General features: G+C 30.7%; 2 protein-coding genes across 2 annotated transcripts in view; one reads left to right on the top strand and one right to left on the bottom strand.

Moving 5' to 3' along the window:
- LOC142220948 (trophoblast glycoprotein) overlaps nucleotides 1-26,333 on the bottom strand; it is a 425,290-nt gene that overhangs the window by 98,575 nt on the left and 300,382 nt on the right. The window lies entirely within an intron of this gene.
- LOC142225201 (uncharacterized) lies at nucleotides 1,725-24,528 on the top strand. Its single transcript, XM_075294979.1, has 7 exons — nucleotides 1,725-1,832; nucleotides 2,631-2,743; nucleotides 11,651-11,765; nucleotides 12,772-12,803; nucleotides 14,040-14,129; nucleotides 15,194-20,668; nucleotides 24,441-24,528. Exons 1-7 carry the CDS (start codon nucleotides 1,725-1,727, stop codon nucleotides 24,526-24,528), a joined length of 6,021 nt encoding a protein of 2,006 aa, XP_075151094.1.

Here is a 26,333-nt window from a genome sequence, read left to right as displayed (position 1 = left end):
CATTTTATTTCTAAAGAAAATTTCGCCAAAATTTTCTTCTAAAGAAAAAGTTGTCAAAATTTTATTTCCATAGAAAATTTCGGCAAAATTTTATTTCTATAGAAAATTTTATTTTTATAGAAAAATTTGTGAAAATTTTATTTCTGTAGAAAATTTTATTAAAATTTTATTTCTGTAGAAAATTTTGTCAAAATTTTGTTTCTATAGAAAATTTTGCTAAAATTTTATTTCTGTAGAATTTTTTGTCAACATTTTATTTTTATAGCAAAAGTTTTCAAAATTTTATTTCGATAGAAAATTTGTATTAAAATTGTATTTCAATAGAAAATTTTGTCAAAATTTTATTTCTGTAGAAAATTTTATCAAAATTTTATTTCCATAGAAAATTGTATCAAAATATTGTTGCTATAGAAAATATTGTCAAAATTTCATTAGTAAAGAAAATTTTGTAAACTTTTTTTTTGTATAGAAACTTTTGTTAAATTTATTTTTAGAGAAATTTTTGTTAAAATTTTATTTCTATAGAAAATTTTGTTAAATTTGTTTGTATGGAAAATTTTGTCTAAAAATTTTTTCTTTAGAAAAGTTTGTCAAAATTTTTTTTCTTTATAAAATTTTGTCCAAATTTCTTTTCTATAGAAAATTTTATCAAAATTTTATTTATATAGAAAATTTTGTCAAAATTTTATTTCTAAAGAAAAATTTGTCAAAATTTTATTTTTATTGCAAATTTTGTCAAAAAATTTTATCAAAATATTCTTTCTATAGAAAATTTTGTCAAAATTTTATTTCTATAGAAAATTGTATCAAAATATTGCTTCTATAGAAAATTTTGTCAAAACTACATTTGTAAAGAAAATTTTATTAAAATTTTATTTCTATAGAAAAATTTTATGAAAATTTTATTTCTATAGAAAAGTTTGTCAAAACGTTATTTCTATTGAAAATTTTCTTAAAATTTTATTTCCACAGAAAATTTTGTCAACATTTTATTTCTATACAAAATTTTTTAAAAATTTTACTTCTATTCAAAATTTTCTCAAAATTTTATTTCTATAGAAAATTTTATCCAAATTTTATTTCTACTTAAAATTTTGTCAAAATTTTATTTCCACAAAAAATTTTGTTAAAATTTTATTTCTATACAAAATTTTGTTAAAATTTTAATTTTGTCAAAATTTTATTTCTATAGAAAATTTTGGTCAACATTTTATTTCAATAGAAAATTGTATCAACATTTTATTTGTATAGAAAATTCGATTAAAATTTTATTTGTGTAATGGCAAATGAAAACATATAATGGATTTTAATATCAATAAATAATTTAGTTGAATTTAATTTACTTTAAGTTATTTCATATGACAATATTGATAAATAAAAACACAAAAAAAAATGAAAATAAATCAAAGTTAGCGGCTACAATTCTCATAAATATTGCCAGCATTAATGAGCAAAAAGAAAAAAGCAACATAAAATGATTACTGACCTATTGATAAAAAAAAATTAATGCAACTAATTAAAATAGCCTCGAAATATGCCAACCAATTGCAAATTATTGAGTTAATTAATTGAATAAGCAATAAAGTAGTCAACCTTCATAAATTTTTTCATACATAATTTTTTTATATACAATTACAATAAAAAAAATCATAGTTTATTCCACAATTTTTCATTGAATGCAATACCCTCGGAAAAAATAATAAACTCTGTGGAGCCATTAATTTATGAATCGCTACCAAGACCCATCATTTGCCACTACCCATAATTTTTCCCTCTCACACCTTCAAGTGTCGGAAAATATGCTTGACAGGAAAATGAATCATTATTCCTTGGTGGGACATTAAATGTAATTCCAATGTTTTCTGTGTTTTCGTTTTTTTGTTAAATTTTACCGAGGTGATAATTGCAATAAAGCTCTAATGACATTTGTTAATTGCAAAGTATTTTTTTTTTGTATAAACGATAGCAGAACGTTGCATTTCATTAGGGAGGAAGTTTTTGGAGGTATTCTTTCTGTGTTTCTGCGTTTCTACTTGTGCTTCTTATTTTTTGTTCATTTTCCAATTGCAACATGTTGCAGTGCCAAGTGACATGGTGACATTTGAATTACTTTTGCTATTATGCTCTAGAATGGTGAAAAGAACTTGGAAAAAAGAAGAAGAGGAAATCAGACACCCCCTCACACACATGTAAAATTTCCCCCCCATATCAGTTTTTGTTCATAAGATGGGAGTAGTCCTTTTGAGATGGAAGACGTGTCAAGTAGTTGTTTCATTATATGAACAAAAAAAAACTATAAATTTTTTTTTTCGTTTTGACAAGCGACAAATTTTGTATAAGTCAAGCATATGTTTCCTTCATATCCGGCAAATGAATGAGGAAAGGACAAAAAAAGCCAACAACGCTGGTAGTTTGTAATTCCAAAATTACTTGTATACATTAAAATCTAGAGGACTTCATGCATGGAGTTGTATAATTCAAATTGTAGCATAATTTTGTAGCTCATTCTACTGCATGGTCATGGTGGGGTTATGGAGATTTACAGTGAAATGTTCTAACTTGAAACTGTTCATTTTGGATACATTTTGATAAAAGATTCGATTCTTAAATATACCGATATGCCAATTTAGCTCTGGCTGTTTAAAGAGTGCTACGTTATTCAAGAAGAAACTGACGCAGAAACATGCCGAGTTATAACATCCCAACAAAAACGAGAACCTCCAACTTGTGATCCGGAAACAGGGTAAATTTGGATAATCTCCAATAAATTTTATATGGGCTTCCACCGCCAAAAAATGTCCCGTTCTGCGAGTAGAAACTGATGCTGGTGCAGAAACAGGCCCAGTGTTATCATCCCAGCAAAACAACTACTGAGAAATCTGGGAATGTTCTTGACCCACTAACATGGACTTCTTGACCTACAATTTTACTACTGAGACCTTTGGGGCAACAGGCACGCTAACCATTGCACCACGGTGGCTCCCATTTCTATAAAAAATTTTGTTAAAATTTCATTGCTATGCAAAATTTTGTCAAAATCTGATTTCTATAGGAAATTTTGTCAAAATTTAATTTTTATATAAAAATTTTGTCAACATTTTATTTTTATAGAAAATTTTGTGAACATTTTGTTTTTATAGAAAATTTTATTTCTATAGAAAATTTTGTCAAAATGTTATTTCTACAGAAAATTTTGTCAAAATTTTATTTCTATAGAAAATTTTCTCAAAATTTTATTTCTTTCGAAAATTTTGTCAAAATTTTATTTATATAGTAAAATTTGATTTCTATAGAAAATTTTGTCAATTTTGTTTTAAAATTTGATTTCTATAGAAATTTTTATCAAAATTTTATTTCTATTGAAAATTTTCTCAAAATTCTATTTCTATAGAAAATTTTGTCAAAATCTTATTTCTATAGAAAATTTTCTCAAAATTTTATTTCATTAGAAAATTTGTCAAAATTTTATTTATATAGTAAATTCTGTCAAAATTTTATTTGGCAAAACTTTCTATAGAAATAAAATTGGGACAAAATTTTCTATAGAAATAAAATTTTGATAAAAGTTTCTATAGAAATACATTTTTGACAAAATTTTCTATAGAAATAAAATTTTGATAAAAATTTCTATAGAAATCAAATTTTAAAACAAAATTGACAAAATTTTCTATAGAAATCACAATTTTACTATATAAATAAAATTTTGAGAAAATTTTCTATAGAAATAAAATTTTGAAAAAATGGAAATAAAATTTTGACAAAATTTTCTATAGAAATAAAATTTTGATAAAAATTTCTATATAAATCAAATAAAAAAAAAAATACAAAATTTTCATAGAAATCAAATTTTGACAAAATTTTCTATAGAAATAAAATTTTGACAAAATTTTCTAAAGAAATACAATTTTGACAAAATTTTCTATAGAAATAAAATTTTGACAAAATTTTCTATAAAAACAAAATTTTGACAAAATTTTCTATAAATATAAAATGTTGACAAAATTTTCTATAAAAATTAAATTTTGAGAAAATTTTCTATAGAAATCAAGTTTTCACAAAATTTTCCATAGCAATGAAATTTTAACAAAATTTTCTATAGAAATGGGAGACACCGTGGTGCAATGGTTAGCGTGCCCGCCTCAGTAATGCTGGTGACATTTCTGAGGGTTTCAAAGCTTCTCTAAGTGGGTTCACTGCAATGTGGAACGCCGTTCGGACTCGGATATAAAAAGGAGGTCCCTTGTCATTGAGCTTAACATGGAATCGGGCAGCACTCAGTGATAAGAGAGAAGTTCACCAATGTGGTATCACAATGGACTGAATAGTCTAAGTGAGCCTGATACATCGGGCTGCCGCCTAAGCTAAGACCCCATAGACACGGACTTCTTGGCCTACAATTTTACTACTGAGGCCTTTGGGCCAACAGTTCCCTTATTGACTCTTTTGAGGGCAAACAAAATTTGTCAAAATTTTATTTCTATAGAAAATTTTATCAAAATTTTATTTTTATAGAAAATTTTGTAAAAATTTTGTTTTTATTGAAAATTTTGTAAAAATTTTATTTCTATAGAAAATTTTGTCAAAATTTTATTTCTACAGAAAATGTTCTCAAAATTTTATTTCTACAGAATTTTTTTTTAAATTTTATTTATACAGAAAATTTTGTCAAAATTTTATTTATATGTAAATTTTGTCAAAATTTTATTTATATAGTAAATTTTGTCAAAATTTTATTTATACAAAAAATTTTGTCAATATTTTATTTCTATAGCAACTATTATCAAAATTTGATTTCTATAGAAAATTTTGTCAAAATTTGATTTATATAGTAAATTTTGTCAAAATTTTATTTATATAGTAAATTTTGTCAAAATTTTATTTCTATAGAAAATTTTCTCAAAATTTTATTCCTATAGAAAATTTTCTCAAAATTTAATTTTTATAGAAAATTTTGTCAAAATTTTATTTTTATAGAAAATTTTGTTTTTAAGAAAATGTTGTCAAAATTTTATTTCAATAGAAATTTTTGACAAAATTTTATTTCGTTAGAAAATTTTGTCAAAATTTTATATCTATAGAAAATTTTGTTCAAATTTCACTTCTATGGAAAATTTTGTCAAGATTGTGTAAAAATTTTGTTTCTATGGAATGTTTTGTCAAAACTTTATTTCAATAGAAATTTTTGTCAAAATTTTATTTCTTTAGAAAATTTTGTTAAAATTTTATTTCTATAGAAATTTTCTAAAAATTAAATTTTTATAGAAAATGTTGTCAAAATTTTATTTTTATAGAAAATGTTGTCAAAATTTTTGTTTTTATTTTATTTTATTTTGTCAAAATTTTATTTCTATAGAAAATGTTCTCAAAATTTGATTTCTATAGAAAATTTGGTCAAAATTTTATTTCTGTAGAAAATTTTGTCAAAATTTTATTTCTATAGAAGATTTTCTCAAAACTTTATTTTTTTACAAAATTTTCTCAAAATTTTATTTATATAGTAAGTTTTGTCAAAATTTTATTTATACAGAAAATTTTGATAAAATTTTATATTGAAACTTTTATCAAAATTTTATTTCTATAGAAACTCTTATTAAAATTATATCAAAATTTTATTTCTTTTGAAAATTTTGTCAAAATTTAATTTCTATAGAAAATTTTATTCAAGTTTCATTTCTATGGAAAATTTTGTCAAAATTTGATTTCTATAGAAAATTTTGTAAAAATTGTGTTTCTATAGAATATTTTGTCAAAACTTTTTTTCAATAGAAAATTTTGTCAAAATTTTATTTCTTTTTTTTTTGTTTTTTTTTTTGGCTGCTCTTCAATCGTTATTATTGTGTTTGATCTCAGCTTAAAGCCATGCATTGACTAAAGTAGCTTAACCAACAGAGGAAAAGTATGCTTGTCAAATTTATTTCGGCAAAGCCCTATAGACTGCAAGACGGTTGGATGTACAGCTGTTTCGGAATTACCACATTCCTCATCAGCATCCTCTACTTGCAGCAAAACTATCAACCAATTATCAGAATAAATTCGGGTAATTCACTCAACCCAATGTGAACTACACTTGAACCTTCCGAAAAAGGGTTTGATAGTCGGCTTTGCCCAAATAAATTTGACAAGCATACTTTTCCTCTGTTGGTTAAGCTACACTTGTAGTTTAGTCAATGCATGGCTTTAAGCTGAGATCAAAGACAATAATAACGATTGAAGAGAAGCCAAAAATAACAAAAAAAAAAAACGAATGAAGATAGAGGAAGCACGCTCAAAAACAAACCCAGCCAAATACATTCAAATCGATGATTTGAGTTTGGCAAAGGAAAAGAGATATGCTTGAAAAATTTGTTTGCAAAATTTTTCTATAGAAAATTTTGTCAACATTTTATTTCTATAGAAAATTTTGTCAACATTTTATTTCTATAAAAAATTTTGTCAAAATTTTATTTATACAGAAAATTTTGTCAAAATCTTATTTCTATAGAAATCTTTGTTAAAATTTCATTTCTATGGAAAATTTTGTCAAAATTTCATTTCTAAAGAAAATTTTGTCCTAATTTTATTTCTATAGAAAGTTTTGTCAAAATTTTATCTGGATAGAAAATTTTGCCAAAATTTTATTTCTATTAAAAATTTGCTCAACATATTTATAGAAAATTTTCTCAAAGTGTTATATCTATAGAAAAATTTGTCAAAATTTTATTTCCATAGAAAATTTTGTCAGAATTTTATTTCTATAGAAAATTTTGTCAAAATATATTTCTATAGAATATTTTGTCAAAATTTTATTTCCATAGAAAATTTTATCAAAATTTTATTTCTATAGAAAATTTTGTTCAAATTTCATTTCTATGGAAAATTTTGTTAAAATTTTATTTCTATAAAAAATTTTCTCAAAATTTTATTTCTATAGAAAATTTTGTCAAAATTTTATTTATACAGAAAATTTTGTCAAAATTTTATTTCTATAGAAAATTCTGTCAAAATTTTATTTTTTATACAAAATTTTGTCAAAACTTTATATATTAAATTTTGTCAAAATTTTATTTATATATTAAATTTTGTTGTTTTTTTGTTTTTTGATCTCAGCTTAAAGCCATGCATTGACTAAACTACAAGTGTAGCTTAACCAACAGAGGAAAAGTATGCTTGTCAAATTTATTTGGGCAAAGCCCTATAGACTGCAAGGAAAAGAGATATGCTGGCAAATTTGTTTAGGCAGTATCCGACTATTAAACCCTTTTTCGGGAGGTTCAAGTGTAGTTCACGTTGGGTTGAGTGAATTACCCGAATTTATTCTGATAATTGGTTGATAGTTTTGCTGCAAGTAGAGGATGCTGATGAGGAATGTGGTAATTCCGAAACAGCTGTACATCCAACCATCTTGCAGTCTATAGGGCTTTGCCCAAATAAATTTGACAAGCATACTTTTCCCCTGTTGGTTAAGCTACACTTGTAGTTTAGTCAATGCATGGCTTTAAGCTGAGATCAAAAAACAAAAAAACAACAATAACGATTGAAGAGAAGCCAACAACAACAAACAAAACGAATATATTAAATTTTGTCAAAATTTTATTTATATAGTGAATTTTGTCAAAATTTTATTTCTTTAGAAAATTTTGTCAAAATTTTATTTATACAGAAAATTTTATTAAAATTTTATTTCTATAGAAAATTTTGTCAAAATTTTATTTCTATAGAAAAGTTTGTCAAAACTTTATTTATATATTAAACTAGCGTAACCCGGCCCGCTTCGCTGCGCCTTCCGAAGCGTATTTGGAGGAACATTTTGCGTTAACTTAGTCAACTATATCCTTCGTGCTGAAAACAAATTCGAAAAGATTTGAATTCTTTTGAACAAATCGGACTACTTGATTTTTCGTTTATAGGTACAAATACGGCGGGAGAGGGTGTACCTTATTCTATATTTCTTGTGAATTTTAAGTGTGGTTTGTCAAGGAAAGGTATCCTTCTCCTCAACATATCTGAAAATTAAGCATTATATTATAATAACATACAAAGAATTACTGTTTCCCATCCAATAAATCGGAAAAGGCAAAAGTAGTAAAAAATTTTACCACATTAACATTTGCTAAAATGTTGGAAAATAATGCACCCTCTACGTTGGCTGCCAATTTCATGTAAATTTAAGTTCTTTACTAAAAAGAAGTCTGGCAGAAGCCTGTGCAAAAATCATAAAATTATGTACCGAGTTCCCATTACGGACAACCCTCTGCTTTCAACTTAAGAAAAAAAAAACGGACAAAAGGGAACCCTCTCTTTACTAATAAGAAGTCTGGAAGAAAGAAGCCTGTGCAAAAATCATAAAATTATATACCGAGTTCCCATTTACGGACAACCCTCCACTTTCAATTTAAGAAAAAAAAATTGACAAAAGGGAACTCTCTCCCCACCTTCGCTCCACTCTGACCTGATATCGGACTATCAAGTCCCTATATTAATTTCGCAACTACTCAATGGTCCCTATAAATTCTATCGAAGTAAATCGACAAAGTTTATTTCAATTTTCCCCTTCCCCAACCAGATATCGAAAAACATATACTAATTTAAAAATTATGTATAAATTTAATCACCTCCTCCCACGTTCCCTGTAAATTTCAAGTAGATCGGAGATGTTTAATTTTTGCTCTATTGTTTTAAAGGGACGTCACTTTCCCCGATACAATATCAAACACCGTAGTGAATAGCACCCCTAACCTTCCCTGAAAATTCTTGAAACTTTCCTTCAAGTGTGGGGCAATGAAGGTTGCCTCTTCATTTATAACATTTTCCCCCGCTTCCTTTGTAAATTTCAAGAAAACATAAATTTTTTTATATTTCATGTTAGTCTGATACCAAAACAGGCAATTGACGTCCAAATGCATTATATCTAATTATACAATTATTTTTCGAGCTTTATGGACAGATATAGATCAAGGAATATGGTTAATAGAGCCATTTTTTTGCAGTTTTAGAGGAGGACCTCCTCCCCGACCAAATGTCGAAAAGCGTATCTTTTGTAAACGTCCCAGAAAATGTCAAGCACATTATAAGCCTAAAGGGGCGGCCTCTCTTCCGTCCAAAAATCACAAAATCAGGTATCAACTATTACGGTTGACAGAGGTTACGATCTCTCCCCAGTCCTCTGTAAATTTCAAGTAACTCGGTAAAGTTTAATTGTTTCTCTGTATGTACTTAAGAGAAGCGGATGTCTCCCTATGCCCTTTTATTTTTATTAAAAAAAATCAGGAACCTGATATAAATTTCATAACCTCACCCATTTTTCCGTAAAATTTCAGTAGGGGGAGTTTAGTTTTGTTTTCACTGTACTTTAAAAAAAAGTAGGGCAAAGGGGTGGTCCTCCTCCCCGACCAAATATCGAAAAATAATGTAGTGGATTTTTGTCTAGATGCCAACCGCAACAATCAATGAAAATTTCAAGCAAATCGCATAATTTTGTTCAAAGTTTCAAAAAGTAGGGCAAGGGGGAGGTCCCCCTCCCCGTCCGCATTTGAAATCATCAGGTACCCCATATTAATTCCATAACCTCACCGCATGTTCCCTTTTTGTTCTCAGATAATTTAGAGAATTTTAGTTTTTTCACTGTACTTTAAAAAAAGTCGAACAAAGGGGAGGCCCCCCTCCGCCACCAAATATCGAAATATAAAGTAGCGGATCTTTGTCTAGTTGCCAACCTCAACCTTCAATGAAAATTTCAAGCAAATCGGTCAACTTTGGTCCAATTTTCAAAAAGTCCGACAAAGGGGAGGTCCCCCTCCGCGACCAGGTGTCAAAAAATGAGGTACCCTATTTTCACCACATGAACGTCCCCTATGATCTCTGAAAGTTTCAAGTGAATCGGTTCAGCCGTTTCGGAGCCAACTCGGTTCATACAAACAAACAAACAAATAAACAAACATAGATTGAATTTTATATATATATAGATTTTGTCAAAATTTTACTTATATATTAAATTTTGTCAAAATTTTATTTATATAATGAATTTTGTCAAAATTCTATTTCTTTAGAAAATTTTGTCAAAATTTCATTTCTATGGAAAATTTTGTCAAAATTTGATTTCTATAGAAAATTTTGTCAAAATTTAATTTTTATAGAAAATTTTGTCAAAATATTATTTCTATATAAAATTTTGTCAGTATTTAATTTTTATAGAAAATTTTCTCAAAATTATATTTATACAGAAAATTTTGTCAAAATTTTATTTATACAAAATATTTTGTCAAAACTTTATTTATACAGAAAATTTTGTCAGATTTTTATTTATACAAACAATTTTGTCAAAATTTTAATTCGATAGAAAATTTTATCAAAATTTATTTCTATACAAACTTTTATCAAAATTTTATTTCTATAGAAAATGTTGTCAAAATTTTATTTCTTTAGAAAATTTTGTCAAAATTTTATTTCTATAGAAGATTTTGTTAAAATTTCATTCCTATGGAAAATTTGTCAAAATTTCATTTCTATAGAAACTTTTATGAAAATTTATTTCTATACAAATTTTATCAAAATTTTATTTCTATAGAAAATTTTGTCAAAATTTTATTTCTATAGAAACTTTTTTCCAAATTTTATTTCTATAGAAAATTTTGTCAAAACTTTATTTCTTCAGAAAATTTTCTCAAAATTTTATTTCAATAGAAAATTTTTGTCAAAATTTTATTTATACAGAAAAAATTGATAAACGTTTCTATAGAAACTTTTATCAAAATTTTATTTTGTCAAAATTTTATTTCTATAGCAACTTTTATCAAAATTTATTTCTATAGAAACTCTTATCAAAATTTTATTTCTTTAAAAAATTTTGTCAAAATTTTATTTATATAGAAACTTTTATCAAAATTTATTTCTATAGAAACTCTTATCAAAATTTTATCAAAATTTTATTTCTATAGAAAATTTTTTTAAAATTTCATTTCTATGGAAAATTTTCTCAAAATGTGATTTCTATACAAAATTTTGTCAAAATTTTATTTATATAGTAAATTTTGTCAAAATTTTATTTATATAGAAACTTTTATCAAAATTTATTTCTATAGAAACTCTTATCAAAATTTTATTTCTTTAAAAAATTTTGTCAAAATTTTATTTATATAGAAACTTTTATCAAAATTTATTTCTATAGAAACTCTTATCAAAATTTTATCAAAATTTTATTTCTTTAAAAAATTTTGTCAAAATTTTATTTCTATAGGAAATTTGATAGCTGAGACCTTTGGGCATATAATTCCACCACTGAGACCTTCTGGCCTAATCTTTCACCACTAATAATCTAATTTGATTTAAGTCACTTTTTATCTCACTGAAAAAAAAACTTTGTGTTTGCAAGAGACCCGAGCGACAAAAAAACTCCACATAATTCATGACGCAAGCATGAAGCCAACGCTTCATCCCCCACTGCGACCATTGTTCATTCGAACGCATTTCATCCCACTTGAAGGTGTGTTATTCGTCATTGCCACCATGCCGCCGCACGTTAAGGTTTTAAAGCGGAAACAATTTTTAATTGGAAATTTGTCGTTAAGTTTCCGCTTTTTCTATCAGTTGAACTTTAGATAGTTGCATGCATTTCCTTCTTGAATTTCTTCTTCATGGAAACTTTGGGGCCAAGCGCAAATGTATGTCACAGCAGGATAATAAGCCTGCATTGCACCGGATTGTCAGTGTCAGTTATGCTTCATTGTTGTGATGGAGATGGTGCCGAAGACGACAACGATGATGATGATGATGGGACACCATTCCAACTCGTTAGATGGCAAACTTTTTACCCCACTCACAGCTAGGATGGAGTTTTATTAAGCGACTTTGATTTGTCGATGCAGTAGGAAAGTAGCAAAGTTTTTGATTATAATTTTCTCATGCGTTTGTGTTTTTTTTTTGTTTTGTTTTCATCGTCGTCGCCTTCTTCTTTCGGGGGATAATTTTCTCTCGCTGGCAGTTGGGATGTTTTTTTTTGTATTTTCTTGGAGACAACATTTTTGGAAGCTGCAACAAACTACCATTATTTTGAATGAAAGGCTTTACTTTCAAATTAATTAGCATAAATTTGAGACAGGAACTCTGATTTAATTAAAAGAAGATAAGAGATTCTTATATTAAAATATCTTGGCATTACTGGTGAATGGTGATAAAATTGAAATTTTCCAAAAGTCTAGCTAATGAGAATTTGTAAAAAAAAAACTGCTCAAGAATTTTTCATTAAAAAAGTTGATAAATTCTATTATGAATGCATATAAGAACGCGTAATTAGCATATACGTAAATTGATTTAAATGTCCTCACAGGTATTGGGGATGATCACTATGTAGGCAAGGATTAAAGTTCCAAATTGATTAAATTGAATTTTTTTTAGGGATTTTGGGAAATTAAACATTTGATTGTAAGAGGATTGAGACGACCTCTCAGCTTCACTATTACCCTCTAATGCCCCAATTTTTTAATCCACAAAACATAATCAATTTTTTCTCCTTCACGGTGTATAAATTTTTCTCCCAAAAATTAATTCAAATATTTTTCCTTCTGCACCCGAGTTTTGGTAAATTCTACAATTTTAATTTTTAGTAAATTTCCCATTTAAAATTTTTAAAATTTATACATGCACAGACATATTCATATCTAGAATACCTAAACTAAAGTTGTGAAAACAAAATTATTTACTACTGGCCAGATGGCATGACCTGGTAGCAACTTCATACTCAAGTTACATAAATGGTAGGAGCTGTTGCCTTCCTTGGGGAGTGTTTTTTGTTCTTAGGTTAGAACACCTAAAGGTTATGGAAGTGGAATGTAATTACTCTCAAGTAAGTTTTTTTTTCCAACAATATATGCATATGGAATAAGTAAACAAGAAGACGTGAGGTCGAAAATCGAAATTTTAAATTTAAAAAAAAAAAAAAAAGTTTGGTGAAGGAATGCATAAAACAAAGGCGAGACCGACTATGTGCATATGAAAATGATGGCAAATTTCTGAAAATTATAAACTTATGTGGAATCTTTTATTCTTCTATCATCACTCGATCCAAAAATAGTACACCAAAATTTGAAGAAAATTTTACCAAAAAACCTTAAATTTATGCAAAATTTTATTTCTATAAAGAATTTTATCAAAATTTTATTGTTATCGAATTTTTTCCTATATTATTATAGGAATTTGCAAAATTTTATTTCTATAAATTTTTTTTGACCAAATTTTATTTATATTAAAAAGTTTTGTCAAGATTTTATTTCTATATTTTATCAAAATTTTATTTCTACACAAAATTTTGTCAAAAATTTATTTCTATAGAAAATTTTTGCAAAAATTTATAAAAAAAAATATTGGTCAAAATTTTATTTCTATAGAAAATTTTATCAAAATTTTAATTTTATACAAAATTTCGTAAAAATTGTATGTCTATAGAAAATTTTCTCAAAATTCTATTTCTATAGAAAACTTTGTCTAAATTTTATTTCAATAAAAAATTTTAGCAAAATTTTATTTCTATAGAAATTGTTTGCAAAATTTTAATTCTACACAAAATTTTGTCAAAATTTTATTTCTATAGAAAATTTTGCCAAAATTTTATTTAAAAACAAAATGTTTAAGTTCGAGTAAAGATTAATTGGACTTAATAGTGTTCGTTAGAATTTGTATACTACTTTTTGGTACATCCCTGCCAGAGTAGAAATGTCATAATTTGAATATTAATTTATCTTGTCAAAAGCCCCGCCTTCCGCCATCTTGGTTGAGAGCATCTCTCACTTTACTTGTTATCGATAAGCCAATTGGTGCGGTTGCAAATTTATCCATATCGTTGGAAATTATAGGTAATATTGTTTACCATTAATTATAATAGAAAACACCTTAATAAAACCTTCTGCTCTTGTTATATATTGAAAATATTAAACTATCGTGTTTTTATTTTTCCCTATATTTCCATACTTTTCGCATTTGGCGAACATTTTGATCCATTCGTACCGGATAATTGGACTTCGGAGTGGAAGAATTGGTTTAACCGGTGTTTTTCTTGGTTTTTGTTATAGACACAGTCCACCTGACCTGGTCATCAATTTCACCTTAAACTCAGACCAATCAGTTCATCATCCTCAACATCTGTTTCATCGTTTTATAAGGTAAGTGCAGTGCATTTTCCCTTATAAAGTGAGTTCGCGGTCGGTGCAACAACAAATATAGTGGTCGTCCGTCCATTTAAAGAAAAAAAAAGGTTGTTTTACAACGCTACGCGATCGGTTTTATTATAAATATTCCTAAAAGTGGTGTACAAGTTCAGTGATATCAGTGAATATTAGTGTTTTTTTATTTAAAGTGGTTTATTTGCCTTTATTTGCGTGAAAATATCGTTTTTCATTGTTTTTAAGTAAATTTTCATTTGCCGACGGCAAAACGCATTCAAGGTTTTTGTTTTTGTATTTCCATTTTGACGTCTGTGCAAATAATTTCGGAGAGAAATAACTTAAAGTACATATTTTCACCACTTTCGTACACTAATATTCACTATACACATATATCACTCTCTTTGTTTCGTATATTCACCACTTTTTCGCGTTTTCTGTGCTGAAATTTCATTTATTAATTATTGTTTCGTTCATTTGCATACATTTGAGAACATACAAAAGCTTTTATTTTGTTTTGTTCTCATCAGTGTTGCGCTCTTAGTCGATTGCTATAGTATAGTGACTAATCGGGCACATCTCGTACTATCGTGTTATCGGATATCGATCATCATTTGAATTCTTAAGGGGGCTATACACTACGTGTAATTCCCACATTAGAATTCAAGTTGAATTCAAAGGTTTGAATATTTCCCGGTTGGAATCGGGGCTTGAATTAAAACTCGGTATATTTTGAAACTTTTACGCTCTCACACTGAGAGAAATTATTCGATCATTCAAATATTTGGTAAATTTTGAATATTTATTGGACAGGTATTTATTATTATTGATTTATTTATACCTTTGTTTATTATTATTATTATTATAATTTTTCTTGTGTCAAGCGTTCGGGGGTAATATTTTGTGCACCCTACATTCAGTATTTTCGGTTTCTGGGAACGTTTGATCTTTTGTCGGATTTTCGCGAGTTGTGGACTCGAATTAATCTTTGTAACTCGAGTTACTTTTGCGTATTTTGCTATTTTTATTGAACGGAACCTTGTCTGAGTTTGGTAATTTTATAGGCCGTTGCTTCTTGGCTATATTGTAATTTCGTATTTGGTTACATTCTTCAATTTGGTAGTTGAACGTAAAGTTAGAATGTCTGTATCTCCCTTTGATCGCTTTATTCGCGTTTCGGACGCTCTTATTAAATTCCACGCCCATTTTAATGCCATGAAAGATGAGGAGTTAGACGTCTATAGCCTCGAGATTCGAAGTGAGGAATTGGGGAAGTTGTGGACAAAGGTTCAGGATTGCTTTGAGGAATGCGTGGCTAGTTTACAGGGTGCCGGAACAACGCAAACGAGCGATATTGAATCGGTGGACGGGAAATATGACGCGTCCCATCAGGCTTATATGAATTGTTTGTCCGCGATAAATCGAAAATTGGGCCAGTTTCGTCGGTCACGTAGATCATCGATCACTTCGTCTGCGTCTTCGGTCGTTGCAGCATCGAGACGGAGTATCGGGTCTCATAAATCGACTCAAGGATCCGAAGCGATTTGGGCTAATAACGCGACTACTTCGATACCGGCTGATCGGGATGGGCAGTCGCTGCCTAATGGCAAAGCCGGGTTTAGGGGTGAAGTGGCCGTTAGTGGCCCTCCACTTTGTGATATGGTTCACAATTTGGCGTTGCCACCGTGCGATACGGATGTATTTGAGGGCAATTTTCTAGACTGGCCTACATTCCGGGATTTGTTTCAAGCAGTTTATGTTAACAATTCAAGATTAACGGACGTCGAGCGTTTGTGTCATCTTGTGCGGAAGACCAGTGGCGAAGCTAGGGAAATTGTCTCGAAGTTTCCGCTGACACATCGAAGTTTTGCCCTCGCGTGGAAGGCCCTCGTTGATGCATACGACAATAAGCGGGTTCTAGTTCACAATCAACTTAAGTCTCTCTTTGCAATTTCGGCAGTATCGGTAGAGACAAGTGCGGGTTTGAAATCGATTCAACGTGGAATCAATGGCTGTCTTTCGGCATTGAATACGTACGAAGTTTCGACCGATAATTGGGACCAGATACTCGTTTTTATTTGCCTTCAACGTTTGCCGCGGCTCACACAGACTCTTTGGGAGCAGAGTGTTAGGGACAAATCAGCCCTTTCGTCGTGGGCGGATTTAGACGCTTTTTTGTCCGAAAGGGTTCGTACGTTGATGTGTTTGCATGATTTGCGGGAAGACACGTCTTCGAAGCGTTCTCAGGAAAAGAAGGTAAAAGCGCATTTTACCAATGCGTCTTCTTCTAAATCGTCGCGTGCTTCGTCGGAATCTAAGTGCGTTATTTGTCCTAAACATAATCATAGACTTTCGGCTTGCGTTAAATTTGGTAAACTCTCGGTATCGGAACGTTACATAGTGGTAAAACGTAACCGGTTGTGCTTGAATTGCTTAATGAAAGGTCATGAGATGAAGGATTGTCCAAGACAATATTCGTGTGCAAAATGTAATTCGAGACATCATTCGCTATTGCATCGCGATTCTACGCCGTCTAATAGCGCGACTTCGGCGACGGGTTCGACCAACACCTTGTCGAGTTCAGCGGCTAGTTTTCAACCGAGAACTATGCCTTCGGTTGATCAGCCGCAACCTTCTACCTCGTCGGCGTGCCTACCTCGCCAGGCATTTCATACGACGCAAAATAGGGCCGTGCTTTTGGGAACTGCGATGATTAATATCATGCACGATGGGGTTTCATATCCGGCACGCGCTTTGATTGACCCCGCTTCAGAATCTTCGTTTCTGACGGAACGCTTTCGAAATCGGGTGAAACTACCGGTTCACGCGGCTAATGTTACAATTTCGGGGGTAAATAGCGCAATTTCGGCCAAATCGAGTAAAATGTGTAATTTGAAAATCGGATCTCCACTCAACGCGTCGGTTTTGTTGGAAACTATGGCTATAGTGCTCCAATCTATATCCGGGAATTTACCTTCCTTTACGGTGTCGCAGGAAGTTTTGTCTCAGATTCCGGATATTCGCTTAGCTGATCCGAATCTTTTCGTGTCGAGACCGGTCGATATTCTACTAGGCGCTGACTTGTACCCGAGAATACTATTAGAAGGTTGCCGGCAGATTGCGGCTCAATCATTGATAGCACAGAACAGTGTTTTCGGCTGGCTGGTAACGGGTCCGATTTCTACATCGCAAATTCAAACATTTACTACGACTATAGCGGTTGATGAAGAGGAAAATTTAGATAGAACGCTTTTACGGTTTTGGGAGTTGGAGGAAACACCACGTAAAGGGGTTTTGTCCCCCTCCGATAAGTTCTGTGAGGAAAATTACGTTCGGACAACGCGCAGAGATTCGGAAGGTAGATATATAGTTACACTTCCGCTAAAGGAAGAGCTCGGTCCTCGTGGATATTTGGGTGAGTCCCGAACAACTGCTTTGAGGCAATTTTATCGTAATGAATCGTCATTATCGAAAAGGCCGGACGTGAAATCAGTTTATGATAGTGTTGTTAAAGAATATTTGCATTTGGATCACATGAGGCCAGTATCCGCCATTTCTGCAAGTGATACACTTTCGTGTTATCTTCCACATCATCCTGTCATTAACCTCGAGAAGAAGACTTCCAAACTTCGCGTCGTATTTAATGCGTCTAATAAAACGTCCAACGGGAATAGTCTTAACGATATCCTTCACGTAGGTCCCACTTTGCAGCAGGACTTAGTCCTTCTTATTGTGCGATGGCGACTATTTAAATACGTGTTCAACTGCGATATTACACAGATGTATAGGCAGATTCGAGTGGACTCTTCTCATGCTCCGTTGCAGAGAATTGTTTTTAGGGATTCTCCGACAAGGACAGTCCAGGACTATGAACTACAAACGGTGACCTTCGGTGTAAACTGTGCACCATATCTCGCGATACGGACACTGTTACAGTTAGCTGAAGACACTGAGGAGGAGTTTCCACTCGCGGCCGATATATTACGTAAATGTATGTACGTTGATGACGTTTTGACCGGAACTCATGACCTTGAAACTGCGATAATGGCTCGGGATCAATTAATCGCGGCGCTTGCGACGGCTAAATTTGAACTGCGGAAATGGACATCGAATTATAGAGAAATTTTAGATTCACTACCGCCGGAATATTTGGTTGATGCTCAATTGCTGGCATTTGTCGAGGCTAGCAATTCGAAACCATTGGGTGTGAGATGGAATGCTCAATTGGATGCATTCTACTTCGCGGTCGAGCCTATAGCAAAAAGGTGTGGATACACTAAACGGGAAGTGTTGTCGGCTATCGCGAAATTATTCGACCCTGTCGGTTGGTTAGGTCCAGTGATAATTGTGGCAAAGATTATCATGCAGAAGGTTTGGCTTGATCGCGTCGGCTGGGATGAAATACTGCCTTCGGCAACGGCATCCGAGTGGGAAAAATTTGTAGATAGTTATCCGGATGTCAATTCGATAAATATTCCTCGGTGGATTCGTTACACACCGTGCACTTCGGCCGAGCTTCACGTATTTTCAGATGCCTCGGTTAAGGCATACGCGGGGGTAGTATATATTCGAGTTTTGGCCCCAAATGGCGAGATTGTCGTTAATTTGCTATCGTGCAAGACGAAAGTTGCTCCGTTGAAATCGGTTTCTTTGCCTCGTTTGGAGCTTTGCGGCGCTGTTTTAGCGTCCGAACTCGCAAGAACGGTCATTCGAGAAATCGGTATTGATTTTGGTCGAATTTATTGTTGGACGGATTCGACTATTGTACTAGCCTGGTTAAAGAAAACGCCTTCGGCTTGGACAACATTTGTCGCGAATAGGGTATGTCGCATTCAGGAGAACGTCGGTGGTACGAATTGGTATCATGTGAGGTCGGAGGATAATCCTGCTGATCTTGGCAGCCGCGGTGTGTCCCCTTCGGATTTGGCCGCCTCTCGACTTTGGTGGCATGGGCCTCAGTGGCTATCGTGTAGTCAATCGGAATGGCCGGTTCGTGACACTTCCTCTTTTGACACCGACGTAGAAATTCGGTCTGTGAAGGCACATGCTTCTTTCGTTGATTCATTCGAGGATGTTCTCGATAGATTTTCTTCTCTGGATAGAGCGCTGCGTGTTATCTCATATGTTATGAGATTCTTTTATCGGACGCATCCCGCTCATAGGCGTGATTGTAGCTATGCGGATCACAGTTTATCATCGTCTGAGATTAGGGCAACTAAAAGTCGCTTGATAGTGCTTGCTCAAAAAATGAATTATGGTAATGAATATAAGGACTTGATGGATAGGTCTTCGTTAGGTACTGGCAGTTCACTTGTTTCTTTGAACCCGTTCCTTGATGAAATGGGTGTAATGCGGATGTATGGTCGTTTGAGCCGCTCGCCTATTCTTTCGTATTCGGAGCGGCACCCTATAATTTTGCCCTACAGCTGTCGATTCACGAAGCTTTTGGTGGAATTTGTTCATTTGATTTCCATTCATGGAGGAAATCAGTTGATGTTGCGTATTCTTCGTATAGAATACTGGATACCTCGGGTGAGGAATCTTATTCGTTCGGTTATACATAGGTGTAAACCATGTCTTTTGGAGAGGAAACGGGTTTGTAGTCAGGTGATGGCTCCTCTTCCTCCGGAAAGAACTGTTCTCGACAGACCTTTTACTACGACTGGCGTAGACTATGCAGGCCCCTTTGAGGTGAAGTCGTTCACCGGACGTTATTGTCGCATAACTAAAGGTTATGTGTGCGTTTTCGTGTGTTTTGCTACTAGGGCGATTCATTTGGAAGCGGTTTCCGACTTGTCGACTGCCGGCTTTCTTGCGGCATTTCATAGGTTTGTTGCTCGTCGGGGTTGTCCTGCGACCATTTTCTCGGACAATGGGACAAATTTTGTCGGTGCGTCGCGTGAGCTTGAACGAAATTTCCGGGATGTAATTAGGGGAAGCAGTGATGTCGTGTCCTCTAAGTTTGCACACCAGGGCCTATCGTGGCGATTTATCCCAGCTGGTGCGCCTCATATGGGAGGCCTTTGGGAAGCTGGGGTGAAGAGTTTTAAGTTGCATTTCAGAAGGCAAATAGGGAATGTTCGTTTCACGTTTGAAGAGTTTTCGACGGTGTTGGCTCGTATTGAGGCTTGTTTGAATTCAAGACCTCTTTGTCCCCAATCGGATAACCCGCAGGAGCTTGACGCTTTGACACCGGGTCATTTTCTTATAGGTGCCCCTCTACTCGCCCCTGCTGAGCCAGTTATAACCGAACAGCCTCTTTCGTTGGTGAATCGGTTTCGTAAGGTACAGGCTCTTGCACAACAGTTTTGTGTACGTTGGAAAGAGGAATATTTGAAGAATCTGCATATGAGATATAAGTGGAAATTTCCTCAGCGCGATGTTATGGTAAATGACCTAGTCGTTATTCGTCATGAACAGCTTCCACCAACTTCTTGGAAATTAGGTCGAGTCGTGTCGGTTCACCCGGGCGTAGATGGTCACATTCGGGTCGCGGATATACGTACGGAGAATGGCGTTGTAAGACGACCTATAGCTAAGTTGGTCTCATTGACCGACACTTCGGCGAACACAAAATATTGGTCAAAATTTTATTTCTATAGAAAATTTTGCCAAAATTTTATTACTATAGAAAATTCTTTCAAAATTTTATTTCTATAAAAAAATGCCAAAATTTTATTTCTATAAAAAAATTGTCAACATTTTATTTCTATAGAAAGTTTTTGCAAAATTTTTCTTTGTATAGAAAATTTTTAGAAACATTTATTATACCCTTTACCACTACTGTGGTACAGGGTAGAGGTGTACGTGTAACGTGAAGATGTTGTGACACGCCTGATTCACGCGTGAATCACGTGACTCGTGACCAAAATCTGAAGAAACTTTCAGTTCAGATTTAGATATAGCTGCCATATATATTTATCACCGATCTGGTCATAATTGACGTATTTATCAACTTATTTTCTTAAAATTTCGTACAGCCAAATGGTTTGCGGCTCTCGTCAAATGTGCAAAATATCAGCCAAATCGGTTCAGATTTAGATATAGCTCCGATATATATCTTTCGTCCGATTTGGACTTATATGGCCTCAAAAGCCAGAGTTTTGTCCTGATTTGCTTCAAATTTCGCACAAGGAGTACGTTTAATAGTATAGTTCAGTGTGCCAAATTTGATTAAAATCTGTTCCAATTTAGATATAGCTCCCATATATATCTTTCGCCCGATATGGACTTATTGGCCCCAGAAGCCAGAGTTTTACCCTAATTTGCTTGAAATGTTGCCCTAGGAATACAATTAGTAGTGTAGTTCAGTGTGGTAAATTTTATTGAAATCGGTCCAGATTTAGATATAACATAGCTCCCATATATATCATTTGCCTGATTTGGACTAATATGACCACAGAGGCAAAAGTTTTACTCTGATTTACGTGAAATTTTGCAGAGGGAGTAGAATTAATATAGTAACTATGCATGTGAAATTTTATTGAAATCGGTTCAGATTTCGATATAGCTTCCATATATATGTTTTTCCGATTTAGGCCAAAATGCCCAAAATACCCACATTTTCTCTAAAAAATCGCCACTGCTAAGTCGAAAACTTGTAAAAATGACTCAAATTTTCCTATTACTCTAATACACTTCTATCGACCGATAAGTTATAAATACGCTTTTGCGAAGTTGCCTCAAAATTGATTCAGATTTAAATGTTTCCCATATTTTTTAGTAACATTATGCTTCATCCCAGGGCATAAGCCGATTTTAATTATGGTTCTAGAGATTTTGTGGAAGTACAAAAAATTGTCTCCAAACCGGTTAAGATATAAATATTTGTATATGGGAGTATAAACCTTCATGAAGGAGTTGAGATGGTAACACAAATTTTGGTCTACAAAGTGGTGAAGGGTATAATATAGTCGGCCCCGCCCTACTTTAGACTTTCCTTACAAGTTTTTATAGATCATTTTTGCAAAATTTTATGTCTTAAAAATTTTTGCAAAATTTTATTACTATAGAAAATTTTTGCAAAATTGTATTTCTATAGAATATTTTTTGGGGCAAATTTCGAGAGGAATATTGTGCAAAATCTACCAAAACATTAAGAATTCTACCAATCTGGCAAAACAGTACAAAATCAATCATTTTTGGTAAAATTCTACCAATAGTGGCAGCCGTTGTGGTAGGTGATATAGTAATCAAATAATGTTGTAGTAAATGATAAATGTTGTAGTACACCGGGTTGCGTTATAATCGGACATTTCTAACTCGAGATATATTGTGTTTAGTGAAAAAGAGTGAAAATTTAAAAATAACGGGATATCTCAAAAACTGTTCCATAAACATTTTTTTTTAATTTTTCGAATCAGCAGCTCAAAATACATAAGAAAAGTTAATTTTCATCAAGTGTACATGATTTTTTTGTTTGTAAACTAGTGTAATCTACCACAATGTGGAGAAAATTTTACCAACAAACTACCAAACAATAAATCTTATTTTGAAAAATTTCATTTCTGTAGAAAATTTTTGCAAAATTTTATTTCTATAGAAAATTGTTGTAAAATTTTATTTCTATAGAAAATTTTGTCAAAATTTTATTTCTATAGAAAATTTTGTCAAAACTTGATTTCTATAGAAAATTTTTGCAAAATTTTATTTCTATAAAAAAATTTGGTGAAAAATTTTATTCCTATATTTTTTAAAATTTTATTTCTATAGATTTTAGAAAAATTTCATTTCCGTAGAAAATTTTTACAAAAGTTTTGCAGTACTTCTTAGTTAGAGAGGTATATTTTTACAAAATCTACCAAAACATTAAAAATTCAACTAACTGTGGCAACCATGGGGGTAGGTGATATAATGATAGGTTTAAATTTCGTGCACTTGGGCGTATGATAAATGTTGTATTCATTGTAGTAATGGGTGGCGTATAAATAATATAAATTCTCATTTTTTTTGGATTTATAAAATTTTATAGAGAGGAAAATAACTGATATGTCAGAAATTGTAAAATTAGTGAGGGAATGAATAAATCATGGGCGAGGCCGACTACATGATAACTAAAGTATGTATGCTTTATTTATTTAAAGTAAGAGATTATCGATTGCTAATTTTAAATTGATACCAAATTTGTGAAAATTATAAATTTATAAAATTAAATTATAAATTTATAAAATTAAACTATTTTTTTAACCATGGTTGCTACTCGAGCCAAAAATAATCAACCACAATTTGGACAAAATTTTACCAACAAACTACGAAACAAAAAATCTCATTTTGAAAAATTTTGTTTCTATAGAAGATTTTGTAAAAATTTTATTTCAATAGAAAATTTTGTCCAAATTTTATTTCTATTGAAAATTTTGTCAAAATTTTAGTTCTATAGAAAATGTTATCAAAATTTTATTTCTATAGAAAATTTGGTCAAAATTTTATTTCTATAGAAAGTTTGGTCGAAATTTAATTTCTATAAAAACTTTTGTCAAAATTGTATTTCTATGAAAACTTTGGTCAAAATTTTATTTCTATAGAAAATTTTGTAAACATTTTATTTCAATAGAAAAATTTGTCAAAATTTTATTTCTATTGAAAATTTTGTCAAAATTTTAGTTCTATAGAAAATTTTGTCAAAATTTTATTTCTACAGGAAATTTTGTTGAAATTTTATTTCTATAGAAAATTTTGTCAAAATTTTATTTCTATAAAAACTTTTGTCAAAATTGTATTTCTATAGAAAATTTTGTCAAAATTTTATTTCTATAGAAAATGTTGGCAAAATTTTATATACAGAAATAATATTTTTGCAAAATTTTATTTCTATTAAAAATTTTGTAAAAATTTGTATACCTGTAGAAAATTTTGTAAAAAATTTTATTCCTATAGAAAATTTTATTTCTATAGAAAATTGTTGGAGAAAGATGGATAGGTATATTTTTTGTGGTAAAATTCTATCAATTGTGCAGCCGTTGTGGTAGAATTACTTGATTAAAAGTGTGGTAACAATAAACTCAAATTATGCTGTATTAAATGATAAATGTTGTACTACATGGGGCTGCGTATAAGCAATATAAATTCTCATATCTTGTTAATATAGCGGGTATGGATTTATAGAAATTTATAGCCAAGGAAATACCAGATATGTTGGAGAATTTCATTATTAACCTATGTAGACTATTTTATCATTCTACCATCATTGTACTATCAGGTGGTGTGAAGATTGATTGATGCGTATGATAAATATTAATTGCAGTACAAGGAAGCGTATAAGTAACAAAAATTCCCATTTCAGTTGGAATTTGTAATTTCTGCAAACTTCAGAAGGAAAAAGGAATATTCATTATTTCGATATCTGTTCGTAGACTTCAGAAATTACTTGAGTAAAGTTGCTCAAGATAATCCTTTATAATTCTAAATAATGGAGAGGGCCGAAGCCATTGCCAAAATTGTATTTTTATAGGAAATTTTGTCAACATTTTATTTCCATAAAAATTTTTTGCAAAATTTTATTTTTATATTTATATTTTTTTAAATTTTTGGAAAACTTTATTTCTATGGAAAATAGAAAATTTTGTAAAACAAAAATTATTTCTAAGAAAATTTTGTCAAATTGTAATTTCTGCAGAATATTTTTTTTTTCAAAATTGTATTTCTATAGAAAATTTTGTCAAAATTTTATTTCTATAGAAAATTTTGTCAAAATTTTATTTCTACAGAAAATTTTAGAAAAATTTTATTGCTATAGAAAATTTTTGCAAAATTTTATTTCTATAGAAAATTTTGTAAAAAGTTTATTTATTCAGTAAAGTTTGTCAAAATTAGTTTTCTACAGAAAATTTTTAAAATTCCCAACCGACAAATTACCCGACTTGTATATTGTAGTTCTACATTTTCAAATCACATACGGATTTCTTTAACATCTGTGGAATTAACAAATAACCCATTCCCTAACCCATATAACCTAACTCAATCTAGTAGCGCCTAGTGACTACGATAACTACAAATCCTTGAGATTATAACGAAATAGGTTAACAATATTAGAACCACACTACATGAGATGCATAAACTGAGATTTTGTGCGTAAGTATATGCATAGTGAGGCCTTAAGGCATGAATGGGCCAACATAATGCTAACTACTCTGGGGGGATGGGTTGTTGGTGGTGGTGGTTATTAAAAATCAACTTTGGTTTCAACCACTAACACTCTACATTTACAGTTTTTGAGCACCACAAGGAGGAAAAATTATTTTGCTTTTCTTTCTTACCCCCCACCCCTCCCATATATTTCGAATGTGTTTGCTGGTAATGTGCAAAGAAAAAAATTGAAAAAATTTTATGAGATATTTAACACTTTGTTCATTAAATTCGTATTTTTGTTGTTGTTGTTGTTGTTATTATTTTTGTTCTTAGTTCATTTAGATTTAGATTTTGCTGAGGGGATACCGAGGGATTCTCGGTGAAAGGATATTGTAGAAATAAGGAAACGGAATCATTAAAATGCCTATAAAATAGTTTACAATCTTTATAGACTTTTGAATAATTGAATCCGTATGGAATTCATAGTAGTAATGTGGCAGTGGAAAAAATTTGAATAATATTGTGTTTTGGGGGAAAATAATGTAGATACGTTTTATGGTATCAGACATATATAGTCTAAATTAAAATATATAAAAGGGGGTTCGTATAGGAATTTTTCTATGATATTGCTTTGATCTCAAATAGTCCCAATATTTTATGTGTACTAATTAAAGTGCCAGAGTGCGTATAAGTAATACCAATTGTTAGTGCCAGAAAAGAATTATATTACGTATACGCAGTTCGGTATTTTAAATATTATTTATCATACGTCCACATGGGTTCCAAATTGCGTATTTTTTGGCATAAAATTTTGACAAAATTTTCTATAAAAATAAAATTTCGACAAAATTTTCTATAGAAATAAAATAAATAAATAGAAATAAAATTTTGACAAAATTTTCTTAGAAATAAAATTTTTGATAAAATTTTCTATAGAAATCAAATTTTTGATAAAATTTTCTTAGAAATAAAATTTATTATAAAATTTTCTATAGAAATAAAAATTTGACAAAATTTTCTATAAAAATAAAATTTCGACAAAATTTTATATATAAATAAAATTTTAACAAAATTTTCTATAAAAATAAAATTTCGACAAAATTTTCTATAGAAATAAAATTTTTGATAAAATTTTCT

The sequence above is a fragment of the Haematobia irritans genome, chromosome 1 (genome assembly GCF_050003625.1).
Source record: "Haematobia irritans isolate KBUSLIRL chromosome 1, ASM5000362v1, whole genome shotgun sequence".
Lineage (NCBI taxonomy): Eukaryota > Metazoa > Arthropoda > Insecta > Diptera > Muscidae > Haematobia > Haematobia irritans.
The sequence above is the reverse complement of the archived record's forward strand: the minus strand, read 5'-3'. Positions and strand labels throughout refer to the sequence as shown.

Bases quoted from the DNA above. Each gene is read 5' to 3' on its own strand.
- LOC142225201 (XM_075294979.1), top strand. From the start codon at position 1,725: ATGAATCGCTACCAAGACCCATCATTTGCCACTACCCATAATTTTTCC. The intron at 1,833-2,630 runs GTGGGACATTAA...ATGCCAATTTAG, and splicing joins AAATGAATCATTATTCCTTG to CTCTGGCTGTTTAAAGAGTG. The intron at 12,804-14,039 runs GTAATTACTCTC...TTTTTGTTATAG, and splicing joins AAAGGTTATGGAAGTGGAAT to ACACAGTCCACCTGACCTGG.